We start from the raw sequence: 17,939 nt of genomic DNA, 5'->3' as shown, positions 1-17,939 counted from the left end.
TCACCTTGACCTGTGGGTAAGCTGTGTGGTCACCCTGACCTGTGGGTAAGCTGTGTGGTCACCTTGACTTGTGGGTAAGCTTTGTGGTCACCTTGGCCTGTGGGTAAGCTGTGTGGTCACCCTGACCTGTTAGTAAGCTGTGTGGTTACCTTGACCTGTGGGTAAGCTGTGTGGTTACCTTGACCTGTGGGTAAGCTGTGTGGTCACCCTGACCTGTGGGTAAGCTGTGTGGTTACCTTGACCTGTGGGTAAGCTGTGTGGTCACCCTGACCTGTGGGTAAGCTGTGTGGTTACCTTGACCTGTTGGTAAGCTGTGTGGTCACCCTGACCTGTGTGTAAGCTGTGTGGTCACCTTGACCTGTTGGTAAGCTGTGTGGTCACCCTGACCTGTGTGTAAGCTGTGTGGTCACCTTGACCTGTTGGTAAGCTGTGTGGTCACCCTGACCTGTGTGTAAGCTGTGTGGTTACTGTTTCAGGCGCCAACGTGCAATGCAGCCTGGCCAGTCACCCTATGTAGCTCTGCTGGACTCCATACAGAAAACATCTACATCTATACAGCTACAGTTATTAAATAAAGACAACAATATTCGATTTCTTTTACAAGTATTTGGACTAAAGCATAATACTGTACGGTTCAAACTAAATGAGTTGGAGCCATTAAGAGCAAGATATGAAATCCCAGTGGGAGATGCTTTAAAGTCTCAGCCTGAGACGGAACAGTGAGTACATCTGCATTACTTTGTATATATGAAATCACTACTATCAGACTCTAGATATCAATGAAGATTTGTCATAAAATAAACTGAGAAACAGAGGTTATTAATAGCGTGAGAGTGGGGATAATTAGATTTATACATAGCACACTATTTCTGTGCATACAAACATGAATACATATACAACATAATGATCCTCACCCAGTGTATGGCACTGTGGCCTATGATGTCACAACGTCATAAACAGTCAAGTCCCGTTAATCCGACATGGTTGGTTGCATATGATGTTGGATTAACGAGTATGTCAGATAAAGGAAATTAAGTAGTATGAACGTTCTTGATCGAAAAATCAGACAGCAACACGATAGTTAACGATACAAACACGTAATAAAAAAATGAAAAATTCATATTGTTGTTACATTGTAAACGAAATATGTTTTCTAATCATGCAACCTCTAAAGCTTAACACAAAACAAGTGTTACTGACTGTATGACTTATTCAAAATACTTTAAAAAGCATAGTCTGGAATTGAAGTTGCCAGTTTGAAACTGGTACCACAAAGCTCAAGAAAGTTGCTCTCTTAGTGGCTAACATTGACTTCCTGTTAGTCATTTCATTGGTTGGTCATAGTTCGTGAAATGTTATTCTGACATGACCTGTAATGGGATGTCCACAGGAATAGCAAGAACTTGTATCTGATTTTAATGTGATTGAGGTAATCTAAGCATTTGATTAATCCTGTATTCTTTATTTAAAGCATTAATTATTTATTGCTAAGCAAGTTTATCTTTGCAGCCGTTGTAATATACAGCTACCAGCCGACTCGTCTTGCATCAAATCACAGGCTGTGTACTCGCGGGCAGATGACTACGGAGTATGCTGTTCACTGCTTCAGATTAATGAGACTGATTAATGAGTGATTTCGGTAATTCGTTGCAAATTAGGTGTGTCAGAGTGTGAGACTATCGTATTAACGGGTCTAAATAGCACTGATTTAATCGGTTCCCATCATTAGTGTCGGATAAAGACGATTGTTGGATTAACGAGACTTGACTGTATATAATTTGACTTACCAAGGGGTCACACCTGAACCTCACACTCACTCTCACACAACCGCCTCTGTGGTCTGGTGGTAGAGCGTCCGCCCGGAGAGCGGAAAGTCCAGGGTTCGATCCCTGACCGCGTCATACCAAAAGACGTTAAAAGATGGTACTTGTTGTTACCCTGTCTGGCGCTCGGCATTAAGGGGCTAAAACAAGGACTGGTCGGCTCGGAGTCAGTATACTGTGTCTGAGTGGGGTATTCATGTTAAACTGCGGCATGGTATCTCAGTGAGCTAGCACTATAAATCGGCATCAGTCCAGACTAGTACAAGCAGCCACACAAACACACACACACGTACATGCACGTCGCTATATAAGTGCAATAATCTTGGAAGCGACATTAAACCCCATTAACACACGTTAAACCCCAATCGTATCAGTCCTAGAAATCATACATTTGCACCTTAGAAAACATAATACCAAAACACTAAATAACGACACATAAATATACAATTCACACTTGAACTTACCTGTGAGAAATGACGATTTCATCCAGCAGTGAAAAGTGAACTACAAAACAGATCAAATGCAAGTGTAAATTGCAAGCTGACCAGTCCCATGAGGCCCCCTGTCACTGAATTTAAGGGGCTGGGGCTAGACAATAGGGGCCCAGGGAAACAATAGAGAAGACAAGCGTAACAGTGACTGTGCTATTGTAATAGTAAAGCAGGTTAGATTGGGTGGTTGAGGACTAAGGCTTAGGGATTAAACGAAAAGCTAACATTAAGGTACACTAACTTGATCATATGTACATAAAATAAATTTTACATACTACTACATGTGACATGTCGACAGGTTATTTTGAAAAGGCAGCCATGGGTATCAGTATGGTTCGTAGCAGGTAGTCACACTGGGCACGTGGATTGGTCACAGTGACATTTGTACATCTTTAGTCTATAGAACTGATATATAGGGGTCACATGCCAGCCATTGGGAAGCCCCAAAATCCTTTAGAGACTTGGGGGCCAAAATGATCCAGGGTATTCATTGAACTTATATGACTAGGAATGTATGTGAAAGAGCAGCTTATCCGTCAGTGCATGCTTTTTTGCATTGATCATGTCAGTACAGTTGTGGCCTTCTCTGCCGGACAGGATCACAGTGCAGGAGACCTCCAGAGGCAGAGTCACCTTCTCGCTGGGCACCAGTAAAGTGGTCATCCTGTCAGACCCCTTCCGGATGGACTTCTTCTCAGGAGGAGAGCCTGTTGTCAGCATCAATTCACAAGGATTGCTCAAGTTTGAACATTTGCGTAAAAAAGAGTAAGTTCTTATGCTTCTTTGTTGCCAAGGAAAAATGTCAGAGCATATAGAGAAGTGTGGTGGTGTGTTAGGGCGTAGAGAAGGTGGTGGTGTGTTAGGGCGTAGAGAAGGTGGTGGTGTATGAGGGTGTAGAGAAGGCGGTGGTGTGTGAGGGTGTAGAGAAGGTGGTGGTGTGTGAGGGTGTAGAGAAGGCGGTGGTGTGTGAGGGTGTAGAGAAGGTGGTGGTGTGTGAGGGTGTAGAGAAGGTGGTGGTGTGTGAGGGTGTAGAGAAGGCGGTGGTGTGTGAGGGTGTAGAGAAGGGGGTGGTGTGTGAGGGTGTAGAGAAGGTGGTGGTGTGTTAGGGTGTAGAGAAGGTGGTGGTGTGTGAAGGTGTAGAGATGGGGGTGGTGTGTTAGGGTGTAGAGAAGGGGGGGGTGTATTAGGGTGTAGAGAAGGTGGTGGTGTGTGAGGGTGTAGAGAAGGGGGTGGTGTGTTAGGGTGTAGAGAAGGTGGTGGTGTGTGAGGGTGTAGAGAAGGGGGTGGTGTGTGAGGGTGTAGAGAAGGCGGTGGTGTGTGAGGGTGTAGAGAAGGTGGTGGTGTAGAGAAGGCGGTGGTGTGTGAGGGTGTAGAGAAGGGGGTGGTGTGTTAGGGTGTAGAGAAGGTGGTGGTGTGTGAGGGTGTAGAGAAGGGGGTGGTGTGTGAGGGTGTAGAGAAGGCGGTGGTGTGTGAGGGTGTAGAGAAGGTGGTGGTGTAGAGAAGGCGGTGGTGTGTGAGGGTGTAGAGAAGGGGGTGGTGTGTTAGGGTGTAGAGAAGGTGGTGGTGTGTGAGGGTGTAGAGAAGGGGGTGGTGTGTTAGGGTGTAGAGAAGGTGTTGGTGTGTGAGGGTGTAGAGAAGGTGGTGGTGTATTAGGTTGTAGAGAAGGTGGTGGTGTGTGAAGGTGTAGAGAAGGGGGTGGTGTGTGAGGGTGTAGAGAAGGTGGTGGTGTGTGAAGGTGTAGAGAAGGTGGTGGTGTGTGAGGGTGTAGAGAAGGGGGTGGTGTGTGAAGGTGTAGAGAAGGTGGTGGTGTGTGAGGGTGTAGAGAAGGTGGTGGTGTGTGAAGGTGTAGAGAAGGTGGTGGTGTGTGAGGGTGTAGAGAAGGTGGTGGTGTGTGAAGGTGTAGAGAAGGTGGTGGTGTGTGAGGGTGTAGAGAAGGCGGTGGTGTGTGAAGGTGTAGAGAAGGTGGTGGTGTGTGAGGGTGTAGAGAAGGGGGTGGTGTGTGAGGGTGTGGAGAAGGGGGTGGTGTGTGAGGGTGTAGAGAAGGCGGTGGTGTAGAGAAGGCGGTGGTGTGTGAGGGTGTAGAGAAGGGGGTGGTGTGTTAGGGTGTAGAGAAGGTGGTGGTGTGTGAGGGTGTAGAGAAGGTGGTGGTGTGTGAGGGTGTAGAGAAGGGGGTGGTGTGTTAGGGTGTAGAGAAGGTGGTGGTGTGTGAGGGTGTAGAGAAGGTGGTGGTGTAGAGAAGGTGGTGGTGTGTTAGGGTGTAGAGAAGGTGGTGGTGTAGAGAAGGCGGTGGTGTGTGAGGGTGTAGAGAAGGCGGTGGTGTATTAGGGTGTAGAGAAGGTGGTGGTGTGTGAGGGTGTAGAGAAGGGTGGTGGCGTGTGAGGGTGTAGAGAAGGCGGTGGTGTGTGAAGGTGAAGAGAAGGTGGTGGTGTAGAGAAGGCGGTGGTGTATTAGGGTGTAGAGAAGGCGGTGGTGTGTGAGGGTGTAGAGAAGGGTGGTGGTGTGTGAGGGTGTAGAGAAGGTGGTGGTGTGTGAGGGTGTAGAGAAGGCGGTGGTGTGTGAGGGTGTAGAGAAGGCGGTGGTGTGTGAGGGTGTGGAGAAGGGGGTGGTGTGTGAGGGTGTAGAGAAGGCGGTGGTGTATTAGGGTGTAGAGAAGGCGGTGGTGTGTGAGGGTGTAGAGAAGGTGGTGGTGTATTAGGTTGTAGAGAAGGTGGTGGTGTGTGAGGGTGTAGAGAAGGGTGGTGGTGTGTGAGGGTGTAGAGAAGGGGGGGGGGTGTATTAGGGTGTAGAGAAGGGGGTGGTGTGTTAGGGTGTAGAGAAGGGGGGGGTGTATTAGGGTGTAGAGAAGGTGGTGGTGTGTGAGGGTGTAGAGAAGGGGGTGGTGTGTTAGGGTGTAGAGAAGGTGGTGGTGTGTGAGGGTGTAGAGAAGGGGGTGGTGTGTTAGGGTGTAGAGAAGGTGTTGGTGTGTGAGGGTGTAGAGAAGGTGGTGGTGTATTAGGTTGTAGAGAAGGTGGTGGTGTGTGAAGGTGTAGAGAAGGGGGTGGTGTGTGAGGGTGTAGAGAAGGTGGTGGTGTGTGAAGGTGTAGAGAAGGTGGTGGTGTGTGAGGGTGTAGAGAAGGTGGTGGTGTGTGAAGGTGTAGAGAAGGTGGTGGTGTGTGAGGGTGTAGAGAAGGTGGTGGTGTGTGAAGGTGTAGAGAAGGTGGTGGTGTGTGAGGGTGTAGAGAAGGTGGTGGTGTGTGAAGGTGTAGAGAAGGTGGTGGTGTGTGAGGGTGTAGAGAAGGCGGTGGTGTGTGAAGGTGTAGAGAAGGTGGTGGTGTGTGAGGGTGTAGAGAAGGGGGTGGTGTGTGAGGGTGTGGAGAAGGGGGTGGTGTGTGAGGGTGTAGAGAAGGGGGTGGTGTGTGAGGGTGTAGAGAAGGTGGTGGTGTGTGAGGGTGTAGAGAAGGTGGTGGTGTGTGAGGGTGTAGAGAAGGTGGTGGTGTGTGAGGGTGTAGAGAAGGTGGTGGTGTGTGAAGGTGTAGAGAAGGTGGTGGTGTGTGAGGGTGTAGAGAAGGTGGTGGTGTGTGAGGGTGTAGAGAAGGGGGTGGTGTGTGAGGGTGTGGAGAAGGGGGTGGTGTGTGAGGGTGTAGAGAAGGTGGTGGTGTGTGAGGGTGTAGAGAAGGTGGTGGTGTGTGAGGGTGTAGAGAAGGTGGTGGTGTGTGAGGGTGTAGAGAAGGCGGTGGTGTGTGAGGGTGTAGAGAAGGGGGTGGTGTGTGAGGGTGTAGAGAAGGGGGTGGTGTGTTAGGGTGTAGAGAAGGGGGTGTTGTGTTAGGGTGTAGAGAAGGGTGGTGGTGTGTTAGGGTGTAGAGAAGGTGGTGGTGTGTGAGGGTGTAGAGAAGGTGGTGGTGTGTGAAGGTGTAGAGAAGGGGGTGGTGTGTGAGGGTGTGGAGAAGGGGGTGGTGTGTGAGGGTGTAGAGAAGGGGGTGGTGTATTAGGGTGTAGAGAAGGGGGTGGTGTGTTAGGGTGTAGAGAAGGCAGTGGTGTATTAGGGTGTAGAGAAGGTGGTGGTGTGTGAGGGTGTAGAGAAGGTGGTGGTGTGTGAGGGTGTAGAGAAGGTGGTGGTGTGTGAGGGTGTAGAGAGGTGGTGGTGTGTGAGGGTGTAGACTAGAGCATGTAGAGAAGTGTTCTAGAACTCATGCACTCACCTTTTGGGATGAGGACAACATGAAACTCATCTGATAATCTGACTTGTTAATTGGAACAAATTGATATCTTATAGAAAGTATTACGTATTGGCTATTAACAGATTGAGGTTATGGGTTGTCTGTAATTTAGTTTGGCATGCACCTGTTGTGTTCAAGGAATGTTTTCACCACTGTTTTGACCAATGTTTTGATGCTGATAGTAAAAGTATTTGCCTTTGGCAGCATTGTATTAGAAGTAGCTTCATGACATGTTTTGTGTGGAGTCAGTGTTGTGATAATGTTGTGTGTAGCTGCATGCACCTCCGCTTTTTGCTATACATGTTTCTAATCTAGATCTCTGGGAACACAATGTTTCTATCCACTTTGTAGGGGCTGGTTGAGTAGAATGGGCTCGGGATTATATTCTTGGTTTTCCGCCCCTTTCAGAGCGGAGCAACAGCCAGACTCTCCTGCAGAAGATAAGGGTGAGGAGGAAAAGAAGGTGAGTTACTTTGTTTACGTTCATGTGTCAGTTGCATAGTTTGTATCTTTGCAAATCTATAAAAAAAATTAGATCTTAGATCTGGACATCGTGAAACAAAGATCTAAAAACATCCCATTACAGGTAACGTCAGATCAACATTTCATCCAACCAATCAGAACGTTGATTACTAGATCAGTGAAAGTCTGAATATGTTTTCTTATCATGCAATCTTCAGAATGTTAACATGAGGCATTCTAAATGACAGTTACAGGCAGTACGTCAAAATCAATCATCTCTCACTTCACTAGAATAAACATTTGAAATGGAAAAGACTTTCAATAGCCCATGTGAAGTACTGCCTATGTCTGTTGGACATTCCAGTATATGTTTTTGTTCAGATTTCAAAGTTTGAATTGAGAACTTTGTCAAATATTTTTCGAAGTACATTCTGGAATGGAAGTCACCAAGTTTGAAGCTGCAGTTGAGCTGGAGAACGATGCTCTCTGATTGGCTTATGTTGACTTCTTGTCGTCATTTCGTTCATCGGTCAAAGATCATCAAATTGTCTTTCATGATGTGACCTGTAATGGGAGCATTCCTTTTGTCCTTAATCACTGTTAGATTTGTGAGTAAATGCTTATGGTATATTATTCACCAGGTGAGGCCATTGTTACAGGTAGTATAGTTTGCTCACACATTTCTGAAGTGGATGGGTTGGTAACTCAATTGGTATAATCAACAAACATTACATACTAGATTGAAGGGGGCCATTATGCATCAATACTCATCAAGTTTCTATTGACCAAGTTTTGCAAGAGATAATTGTAGTTGATCACTTCCACTTTTTGAATGAAACCTAGGTCATGTGGTTGACTGAGTTTCAGCATAACATGCATGAGAGGGTCTGTGTGTGGTTATAACTATGTCATGTGAACCTTAGGGATTTTTGTACTTGCTCTGTCTCATTAAGCAGTGGCAAATGATTACATAAGTCATAGCTAGACAAATGTGAAGCTTTGAGTTTTTAACAAGGGTTGATTGTAGTTGGATATATATGTACCTTGTACCATGTTCCTGGCTATGTATAAGTGAAGTGATGCCAGCCTTGTAGTGTGTGTTCTCTGTAGGAGGGAGAAGAGGATGAGGAGAAGCAGGTGCCTCCGGAGAAGACAGATGAGGAGGCCGACATGTGGGAAGAGACCTTCAAGTCCTTCACAGACTCCAAGCCTCACGGTGAGTGCATGCTCGCACATCTCTCACTGAAAGCCTCACGGTGAGTGCATGCACGCACATCTCTCACTAAAAGCTACATGGACTCATTTTGAGTCACTTTGAAACAAATGACTGATTGGAAGGAGAGACAGGCCAGAAGTTCTTTGCAGGTGTGGTACACTGTTATAAATGTTGTCACCTAGAGCATGAGTTGATAGCCAGGTGAAACCCTTGTCCTGCTTGTAGCACTGAACTCGTCCCACTGCCCCACTGACAGATGCCCGGTCTGTTGCAGGTCCAACATCTGTGGGGATAGACATCTCATTCCCGGGCTTCGACTTTGTTTATGGAATTCCAGAACATGCAGAAAGCCTAGCTCTCAAATCAACAAAGTAAGTGACGTTAGTTAAGTTAGTTTCGACAATTGTGCTGTTGCTTCCATGTTACTGCTCTGCTTGGTCATCTGGAATGACGGGATTGTTTCATTTCAGAAACACTGAGCCCTATCGGTTGTTCAACCTGGATGTGTTTGAGTATGACCTGTATAATCCCATGGCTCTCTACGGCGCAGTTCCCCTCATGCTGGCACACAAGTGAGTACCCTCCCCCCCCTCCTCCCAACCACTACCACTCTATGACACGGACTCAGGCTAATGCTAGTGTCTATCTATTCCTCAAGAGAGACATTTTCGATCATTGTGCTGTGTCAGATCAGCCTCGCCATCTTTGAAAATATTACTGACACTCACATATCTTCTTCACTACAGTGGTGATTTGAACATTACCAAGTTCATGTTACATTTTTTTCCCCTGATGGTCAGCCTGATAAACACTAAATATTTGTTGACTAAACTGGGTGTATTGCCATGTTTTCAGCAAAAAGAACACAGCCGGCATATTCTGGCACAATGCTGCAGAGACGTGGATTGACATCAGCTCCACTGTGGCAGACAAGGTACACAGTATGGCTCAGCAGCATCATTAGGTGTTACATTGTCATGTGTCTTAGTGTGTTGTTATAGCCTTAGCATAACAGATCAGCATGATAATAAAGGTGTGTTAGAATTCAAATGTATTATACTGAAATGGGGGTAGTGTTCGTTTCCGGAGCAGAACTCCCAACACCATTAAATATTTTTAGATGAGTCTTGCTATACAGATCAGTCCAGTAGTGAACTGGTACCTTTGTTCAGTATTTTTCAAAATCCCAAATCATGAAAGAGTCACGTGCTGAAGTAACCACAAACACAGATTAAGTTTTTGAAGATTTTATTCCCTCCCTAACGTTATTTTTAGGAGAAAATGACATTTTTACTAAAAAAACTGCTTTGCCAAATGTAGACAGCTGACCATTCTGTGTAGTTGAATGTACATGGTTAGCAGCAGTGTATTGGCTCTAGGTTTTATTCATACCTGATAATCTGGGATTGTGTTTCACCTCAGTTTATTATCTGTTGCAGACATTTTTCTCCAAAGTGGCTGACATGGTTCAAGGTAATACAGAGCTGCCCAGGACAGACACACACTGGTTCTCTGAGAGTGGGGTCATTGATGTGTTTGTGTTGCTGGGACCGCGTCCCAAGGATGTGTTTCAACAGTATGGAGCGCTCACTGGGACCACAGAACTACCGCCGGTCAGTACCTTCTGTCTGTTCATGAGACAATTATACCTCCAGGCAATACCTCTCTCTCCCCCCCCCCCCCCCCCCCCCCCTGTGAAGGAAGGGGACAGTATTACCTCCGGGCAATACATTTACCTCTGGTCAATACTGCCCCCTGTCAAGGGGACAATATTACCTCTGGTCAATATAGAGATATAGGGGTCAATATTACCTCTGGTCAATAACCACCACCCCACCCCAGTCAAGGTATCACCTCCTGTCAGGGGGACAGTATCACCTCCAGTCAGGGGGACAGTATTACCTCCAGTCAGGGGAACAGTATCACCTCCAGTCAGGGGAACAGTATCACCTCCAGTCAGGGGAACAGTATTACCTCCAGTCAGGGGAACAGTATTACCTCCAGTCAGGGGAACAGTATCACCTCCAGTCAGGGGAACAGTATTACCTCCAGTCAGGGGAACAGTATCACCTCCAGTCAGGGGAACAGTATTACCTCCAGTCAGGGGAACAGTATCACCTCCAGTCAGGGGAACAGTATTACCTCCAGTCAGGGGAACAGTATCACCTCCAGTCAGGGGGACAGTATTACCTCCAGTCAGGGGAACAGTATTACCCCCAGTCAGGGGGACAGTATTACCTCCAGTCAGGGGAACAGTATTACCTCCAGTCAGGGGGACAGTATTACCTCCAGTCAGGGGGACAGTATCACCTCCAGTCAGGGGGACAGTATCACCTCCAGTCAGGGGGACAGTATTACCTCCAGTCAGGGGAACAGTATTACCTCCAGTCAGGGGAACAGTATCACCTCCAGTCAGGGGAACAGTATTACCTCCAGTCAGGGGAACAGTATCACCTCCAGTCAGGGGAACAGTATCACCTCCAGTCAGGGGAACAGTATTCTCACTTGATCGTGTCTGATGGGTACATGTCTCTTCTGTTGTTCCAGCTCTTCTCCATTGCCTACCACCAGTGCAGATGGAACTACAACGATGAAGATGATGTCAAATCGTAAGAACTTCTTTCTGTTCAAAATAGAAATATCATGTCATCATTAGAATTATTTATTTTTTTAACTTATACTGCATTATTCTTTAATACATTTACTGCTGTTTTTTTACAGAAAGATGAAGCTGTGAGAGGTTCAGCTGCAGAAGATGTAGCAATACCCTCACACAGCTGCTACGTTACCAAGAAGTGGTGACATCACATAAGAGCACATTACTGCTTTGTCAGTCAACACGGACAGACGTGTTGTTGAGAAATAAAGCATCTGCAGTTTTCCAACATCCTTTGCTTCTTATTTATACTTCGTTTTCACTTGTTTATGGTTTGTGCCTTTTTGCCCCTATCAAAGGGTACTTTATTTTCAATTCATTTGTGTCATTTAGTCATGGTAATTACGAATGTATGGTTGTTCCATTCTGCCATTTTGAATTCACCACACGTGTTGTGCATTGTGAAATATTTTCTTTTGTATTGGTTATTCATTCTACTTTATTACATATTAGCTCGTGGAGGTAGAGTCGAACATCTTAGGTGTCGTCTTCTTAACAGAATTATCCCCAAAGTCCCTCCTGTTCGTAGATGCTTTTTTACAGGTTTGGGACCAGACGACCTCAGGGCCAAGAGCTGACCTCAGAGCGGTTGTCCGCCGCACAGCACATTGGAGGCACTCATTTTGGCGATATCACACTGGCAAGAGCAACTCCAGTACTCTCAACTCTCTTTTATCCACCGACAACATTACGGTGGTTCGGTGTCTACGCAATCAGGGGACGACACACTCTCACTCCCTCCTTCGACAGACATTCCGGTTCTTCCATCTGGTGGATTGGCTGGGCCTATGCTGTTTGGTCCAGCACATGCCCGGATGTAGGAATGTTCTGGCAAACACTCTATCTAGGTCAGGAAGGGCAGCTCCTTCCTGAGGTATTTCTTCTCCTATATCATCCTAACATCGACCTCTTCGCCACTTGCCAAAACAACCAGATCTCAACTTTTCCCCGATCCCCGAGACCTGCAGGCTTGGAGCCGGACGCATTCAGCATCACTTGAGAAGCGTATACTTTTCTGCCACCAGTACTTCTTCCCAAGGAGATGCAGAAGATCAAGCAACCAAGAGCCTTGCTCTGACTTTGATCACGCCTTGGTGGCCAGCGAGGGGCTGGTTTGTGGATTGCAAAGACATGGCCACAGACGACCTCCTGGAACTACCAGGTTGGCCAAGCAGACAGGTTTTTCATCTCAGTTCTGGTATATCTGCAAAGGGCCTTAGGCGCCAAGGGTAATCCGGCCAGTGCAACAGCTATAAATTTTGCTCACAGACCTTCTACGAGGTAATTCTCTTTCTGATTAAATCCTCCTTGGGGCACTTATTGCATTTTCCAGGCTACAGAAAATCTACATGACATGTTGTAACTATTTTGTTCCTAATAATTATTACCACACTAAAAAACAACGTTTTTTTGTGTATGATGTACGACCACCCAAACAGGGCCTCTCCCTACTTTGGCGCCAAACGCCAAGGGAAGCAACTCACCCCCAATTCACTTTCCACATGTCATCCGCCAATCAAGACGTACATGACAGCTCAGGAACATTTCCTTTTCTTTTGCAAAGGCGTAACACCTCGCATTTCCTTTAAAAGTTTGATGTTGTAAATTCGGCGTCCATGCGTACGTGGCACGTCCATTCAAGTAATGGCCGCCGCTTGGTAGTCATCATTGTTTTTTTGATACTCTAACTCATGATCGTTTATAAAAACGACATGGTTGTTCATTATCATTGCAATGTAAACTACGTAATTATAACCTGAAGTTTTAATTAAAAGGAGACCCTTAACGTCTCAATAAATTAACTCAGGCTTTCTCCGTATATCGGACGTCAGAAGCTTGTTTTTTAAATACTATCTCCTTTATAATGTATATATATTATATCGTATATTACATTACGCCTTTGCACTGCACCTTAATGTTTGTTTCTGTTATATCTCATGCACTTATACATGAAACATACATGCACACCGGTTCAAATAAATTACGGTCTCTTACAGGCCTTCAAATTGTGTTCCGGTTGCGAGGCCAATATCCCCACACAGGACAATCATGACAAGTGTATTCGCTGCCTAGCGGAACTAGGTCACGATGACCAAACTTGCCCCGTCTGTCTCTGCTTCACGCCCAAGGCGTCCAAGAATCGCCATGCTGATCTTTTGCACTACAAGAGACTTCTTGAGGCGGGGGCGGACATTAGGGATAAGTCAGTCCCCCCCCCCCCTTCCAAAAGTAAAGGGGGTAAGGGTAGGGGAAATAAAGGTAAAGGTCGGGTGTCGGAAGCAGCCTCGGGGCCTTGTGGAATGCCCGGCGTCGGCCGTGGCAGGCCGCTTGGCCTCGGGGACGACTCGAGACCGGGCTTAGGCTCGGGATCGAGATCGCTCTCCATTGGAGGGGTGGCGGGTGCCGGCCCGTTCACTTCCTCCGTGCCTGTTTCCCAGGCGGAGCCGGAGGCCTTCTCGGAGGCCGAAGCTTCGACCTGTGGTTCCACGCCCAGTGGTCAGGTGGGTTCTTCCGAACCCCCAGCACCTCGGGACCGGGATTCGGCTTCGGGCCGGGGACAGCCGGGGGATCGGAGGTCGCAGGCCTTTGAGTGTCCGCTCCCGATACCGTCTACTTCCTCCCTGGTTGAGGAGTTAACCTTCGGCTCGGAGACTAGGGATGAGGAGTCGATGGAGGAGGGAGAGGAAGGCTCGGAGACCCCTGCAGGTTTTTCCTTCGCTTCTTCTCTGCGACACGTACGGGAAAAAATAGCCCAAGTACTGCCGCAGGTGGCTGCCACCGCTCCCGAGTCGGACTCGTCTGAGTTCCGCCTTCCGGGGGACGCGTTTGCTCTTTGCAAGCCGCCCCAGGTGCGACTCGGTATTCTGTCATCGTTGGCGCACGAGGTCATCGATCCTCTGTTATCGGGTAACCGAAAAAAGTTAGACCTACCCGAACTTATTAAACGGTACCCTATGGCAGAGGATTTTGAGGTGCCTTCGGTCGACGAATGCGTCTGGACCTCGGTGACCCTGGGGGGGTCTTCGACCCCCTCTTTGGCTAAGGCCAAGCAGGGCCGGCGATTGCCTCCCTTCCCAATCTGTGGCACCGAGCTGAAGGCGGCTTACGTCTGCTTCAAGGAGCAGTTTCGTAATGCCGGCCAACAGCTTCGGATTACGGTCCACTCAGCGTACCTGTCTGCGGTGCAGAGGGAGCTGATAGGGGAGGGCCAGAGCGACTCATCAGAGTTAGCCAGGCAACTCACTGAGGTACATAGTCATTTGGCGAGGGACGCTATACGTAGTTGTGCCTCCCAAATGATGTGCGCAATCATGGGCATGCGCAGGCTATGGATGTCTGTGTCTAAGTATTCAGCATCCACACGCCAAGAGCTACTGGCGCTTCCCTTTCGGATGGGTTCTACCCTTTTCCCGGGGGCGCAGCAGGTAGTTCGGGAGGCCGCGGAGCTCTACGCCTCCATCAAGGATTCAAAAGCCTTGTTGGAAGTGCCTAGTAAGCCCCGCAAACGGTCATCCCCACTTGACTTCTCCCATGTCGAGACGCCGGCTGGGCAACCCAAGCCTTCCTGGAAGCAGCCGCTTCCATCAGGCAGGGGTTCGGGGAGGGGCAAGAAAGGCAAAGGCAGGGGCCGAGGCGCGGGTAAACCCCAGCAGCCTTTTCGAGGTGCAGGGAACCCACAGGGTTCCCAGTAACCCTCGGGACGGCCCAGGTGAACCCACAAAGACCAGTCACAGAACTGTCTACTGTTGGGATTCACTCCCTCAAGCCAGCAGTCCCCGTAGGCGGCCGCCTTACTCTATTCCTGTCGGAATGGGAGAAGGTAACATCCAACCCCTGGGTCCTGTCCACACTCTGGGAAGGCCACTTGCCTCAATGGAGACTGCCTCCGCCACCCTTCTCCGGGATAAGGCACACCCCAGTGCCCGCTACCCGAGAGAAGGCAGAAATACTAAGGGCCGAGGTCGTAGCGCTTCTACAGAAGGCGGCTATAGAACCAGTACCCTTGGGACAGGAAAACAAGGGTTATTACTCGACCTATTTCCTTGTCACCAAAAAAGGCGGAGGGTTCAGACCCATTCTCAACTTGAGAAGGCTGAACAAATTAATAGAGGTACCGTCCTTCAAGATGGAGACACTGCGTGCAGTGATCTCCGCTGTAGAGACAGGGGAATGGCTGACGTCAATAGACCTCAAAGACGCCTACCTCCACGTACCCATACACCCCGAATTCAAGAAATACCTAAGGTTTTCTTTCGACAGGGGGTGTTATCAGTTCCGGGTTCTACCCTTCGGGATCGCTACGGCCCCGAGGGTGTTCACCAAGCTGATGTTGATTACTGCCCAAGTTGCCAGATCGAAAGGACGGTTATGTCACCCGTACCTCGACGACTGATTACTACGTGCACTATCTCACCACATGAGCCAGATGGCTACACAAGAGGTGTTAGACATTCTAATTACGCTCGGTTGGATAGTCAATTTAAAGAAGTCGGATCTGACCCCAGCTCAGAATCTGACTTTCTTGGGGGCGAATTTCAACACAGAGAGAGGGATTGTCTCCCTAACTCAAGACCGCATTGCCAAGGTCAGGAGCGTAACCTTACAGTTCCTTACCTCCAACAGGCACACTGCTCGTACATGGCTCCAGTTGCTAGGCAACATGGCGGCGACAGTAGATGTGGTTTGGCGAACGCGCTTAAGAATGCGACCTATTCAACAAGCGTTGCGCCAGCTATGGGCGAATTCGGAGGACCTCGGAGGACGATACTCGAGACCCCGACATGGCTCATTACACACCTTCAGTGGTGGACCGAGGACGGGAATCTGTCCCGGGGGCTCCCCCTCGACACTCCCGTTCCGTCTCTCACAGTTCAAACAGACGCGTCACTCTCCGGCTGGGGAGGCGTTCTGAACGATCACACAGCATCGGGACTATGGTCCCAGCAAGAGATCTCACTGCACATCAATGTGCTCGAACTGAGAGCGGTCAGGTTGGTGTTCCAATGCTTCCAGGATATGCTTTGGAGCCATGTGGTTCGTCTAGAGATGGACAACCAAACGGCGATGACTTACATCAGGAAGCAGGGGGGAACGGCGTCTACGTCACTCCTCCAAGAGACGTGGCAGTTCCTCCTGTGGTGCGATACCTGTTTATCTCCCGGGGGTAGACAACGTCCGCACGGACGCTCTGTCTCGCCAGATCCTCGCTTCTCACGAGTGGAGGCTCGACCTGGGGATATTCGGAGATATCTCCCGGTTGTACGGGTCGTTCCAGGTGGATCTGTTTGCGTCTGGAGCGAATTACCAGATACCAACGTTCTGCTCCCGAGTCCCCGACCCGAGGTCGGTGGCACCGGATGCCTTCCGGCTAGATTGGACGGACAGAGTTCTGTGGGCCTTCCCACCAGTTCCTCTGGTTTCCAGGGTCCTGTCTCAGCTAGCCACTCAGCCTGCGCGACTACTTGTGCTACTTGCACCTCTTTGGTCGGCGCAGAGTTGGTTTCCCGTAATTCTCAGGTTTCTGGCTCAGCCTCCTGTTCTATTACCTTTAAGACCGGACCTACTATCCCAGAACGGGGCCCTCCACCCGAATCCCAGGATTCAGTGGGTGGCTTGGCCACTGTCAGGAATCGCCTCCAGAAGAGCGGCTTTTTCTGCACTAGTTGCAGACACAATACTGGCTTCGCGGAGGGATTCGACAAACGTTCAGTATGAGGATAGATGGGCCTGCTATGCGCGATGGTGTGTCGATAGGGGGGTTCCAGATCCCTTTTCTGCGGATCTAGTAGCTGTCCTGGAGTTCCTCCAGTCGCGACTAGACGACGGATTGGCCGCATCGACAGTAAGGGGGTACTCCACGGCTATTGCAGCTTTTCATGTACCTATCGACGGGGCACTTCTGGGTGCGCACCCTTTAGTGAAGCGTTTTCTAGCAGGTGTGGACAGGATCCGACCGACTGTCCGGCGGATTAGCCCCCCTTGGGACTTGTCAATCGTTCTTGATTGGCTGTCCGGTCCTTCCTTTCGGGATCTATCGTCTCTCTCCCTTCAGCTGTTGAGCTGGAAGGCAGTGTTCCTTGTGGCGGTGACGTCAGGTAGACGGGTAGGCGACATTCACGCAATGTCCGCCGATCCCGAGCTGACCATCTTTCACCAGGACAGAATCAGTATTCGCCTACCGGATTCTCACCGTCCCAAGGTCGCACACGCTTTCCACGTGACCGCTCCTATCGAGCTACCTGCTCTTTCACAGCCTTTCCTTGTCGGGGACCTCTGCAAGACATGCTCATGTCTTGGATGTCCGCAAGATTCTTAAGGTCTATATCAGCAGAACTATGGGTATCCGTAAGGATAATCAATTATTCTGCTGTTACGGCGGTGGGAAGCCTGGCTCCCCTGCGAGCAAACAGTCTATCTCGCGGTGGATAAAGCGTACGCCGCGGCTCTGCCCATTAAGGAGATCTGCTCAGCGGCTATTTGGAGCCGGCCGAGCACGTTCATCAAGCATTACCAACTCGACAAACACTCTAAGGAGCGTGCTCGGTTCGGTCAAGCAGTACTCCGCACTGGACAGAGCTCTACGTCTCTAGCCGATTGAGCCTTCGTGATCGTAAAGTTCTGTCATATATTAGTTTGACTCAACAACACCTGTTTATATACTAAACTGGCCATCTATTACGTCATCTTTCAACGATCTACACTCGATTCTAAAAACACTCGTTCGATACTACGGGGACCCTCTAGCCTGACTAAGGGATTCGCTATAGTTTTCGAAGTCCCCGTCAAATTCACTTGTATACGGTGAAAAAAGGGGGGGGGGGATGTGTATTTGAGTTTTCAATATTTACTAAAGTATAATTATCAACTTTGGTTACAACCACGCCCTGTCTTCAGCCCCCGCCTCTCAACGGTGGAGCTATACGATAAGGTTGGTTTTTAAAAAAATAAAGGAACTCTCTTATTAAAACGATTTGTTATTTACGCTTGTTGCAGACGGATGCCGCTACCTAAGTAATCTTTGGGAGTCTGTCTTTATGCAATAAGTGCCCCAAGGAGGATTTAATCAGAAAGAGAATTTTACAAACCTGAAGAGGT

At 48.7% G+C, this 17,939-nt stretch overlaps 1 protein-coding gene across 2 annotated transcripts in view; it reads left to right on the top strand.

Annotated features, from left to right (window-relative positions):
• Positions 1–17,939, top strand: part of LOC124125106 (neutral alpha-glucosidase AB-like) — a 75,342-nt gene that overhangs the window by 41,630 nt on the left and 15,773 nt on the right. Inside the window, exons 3-11 of one of the 2 annotated variants that reach the window (XM_048403021.1) lie at positions 477–719; positions 2,912–3,079; positions 6,919–6,973; positions 8,083–8,188; positions 8,463–8,559; positions 8,659–8,760; positions 9,044–9,122; positions 9,628–9,801; positions 10,736–10,797. In XM_048403021.1, coding sequence (XP_048258978.1) covers positions 477–719; positions 2,912–3,079; positions 6,919–6,973; positions 8,083–8,188; positions 8,463–8,559; positions 8,659–8,760; positions 9,044–9,122; positions 9,628–9,801; positions 10,736–10,797 — 1,086 coding nt within the window. Of the gene's footprint in view, positions 1–476; positions 720–2,911; positions 3,080–6,861; positions 6,974–8,082; positions 8,189–8,462; positions 8,560–8,658; positions 8,761–9,043; positions 9,123–9,627; positions 9,802–10,735; positions 10,798–17,939 lie in introns of both variants that reach the window. The other variant, XM_048403020.1, reaches the window with a different exon arrangement.

This window comes from Haliotis rufescens, unplaced genomic scaffold (assembly GCF_023055435.1).
Source record: "Haliotis rufescens isolate VD_foot unplaced genomic scaffold, xgHalRufe1.0.p SCAF_3, whole genome shotgun sequence".
NCBI lineage: Eukaryota > Metazoa > Mollusca > Gastropoda > Lepetellida > Haliotidae > Haliotis > Haliotis rufescens.
This window is presented reverse-complemented; position numbering and strand designations above follow the sequence as displayed.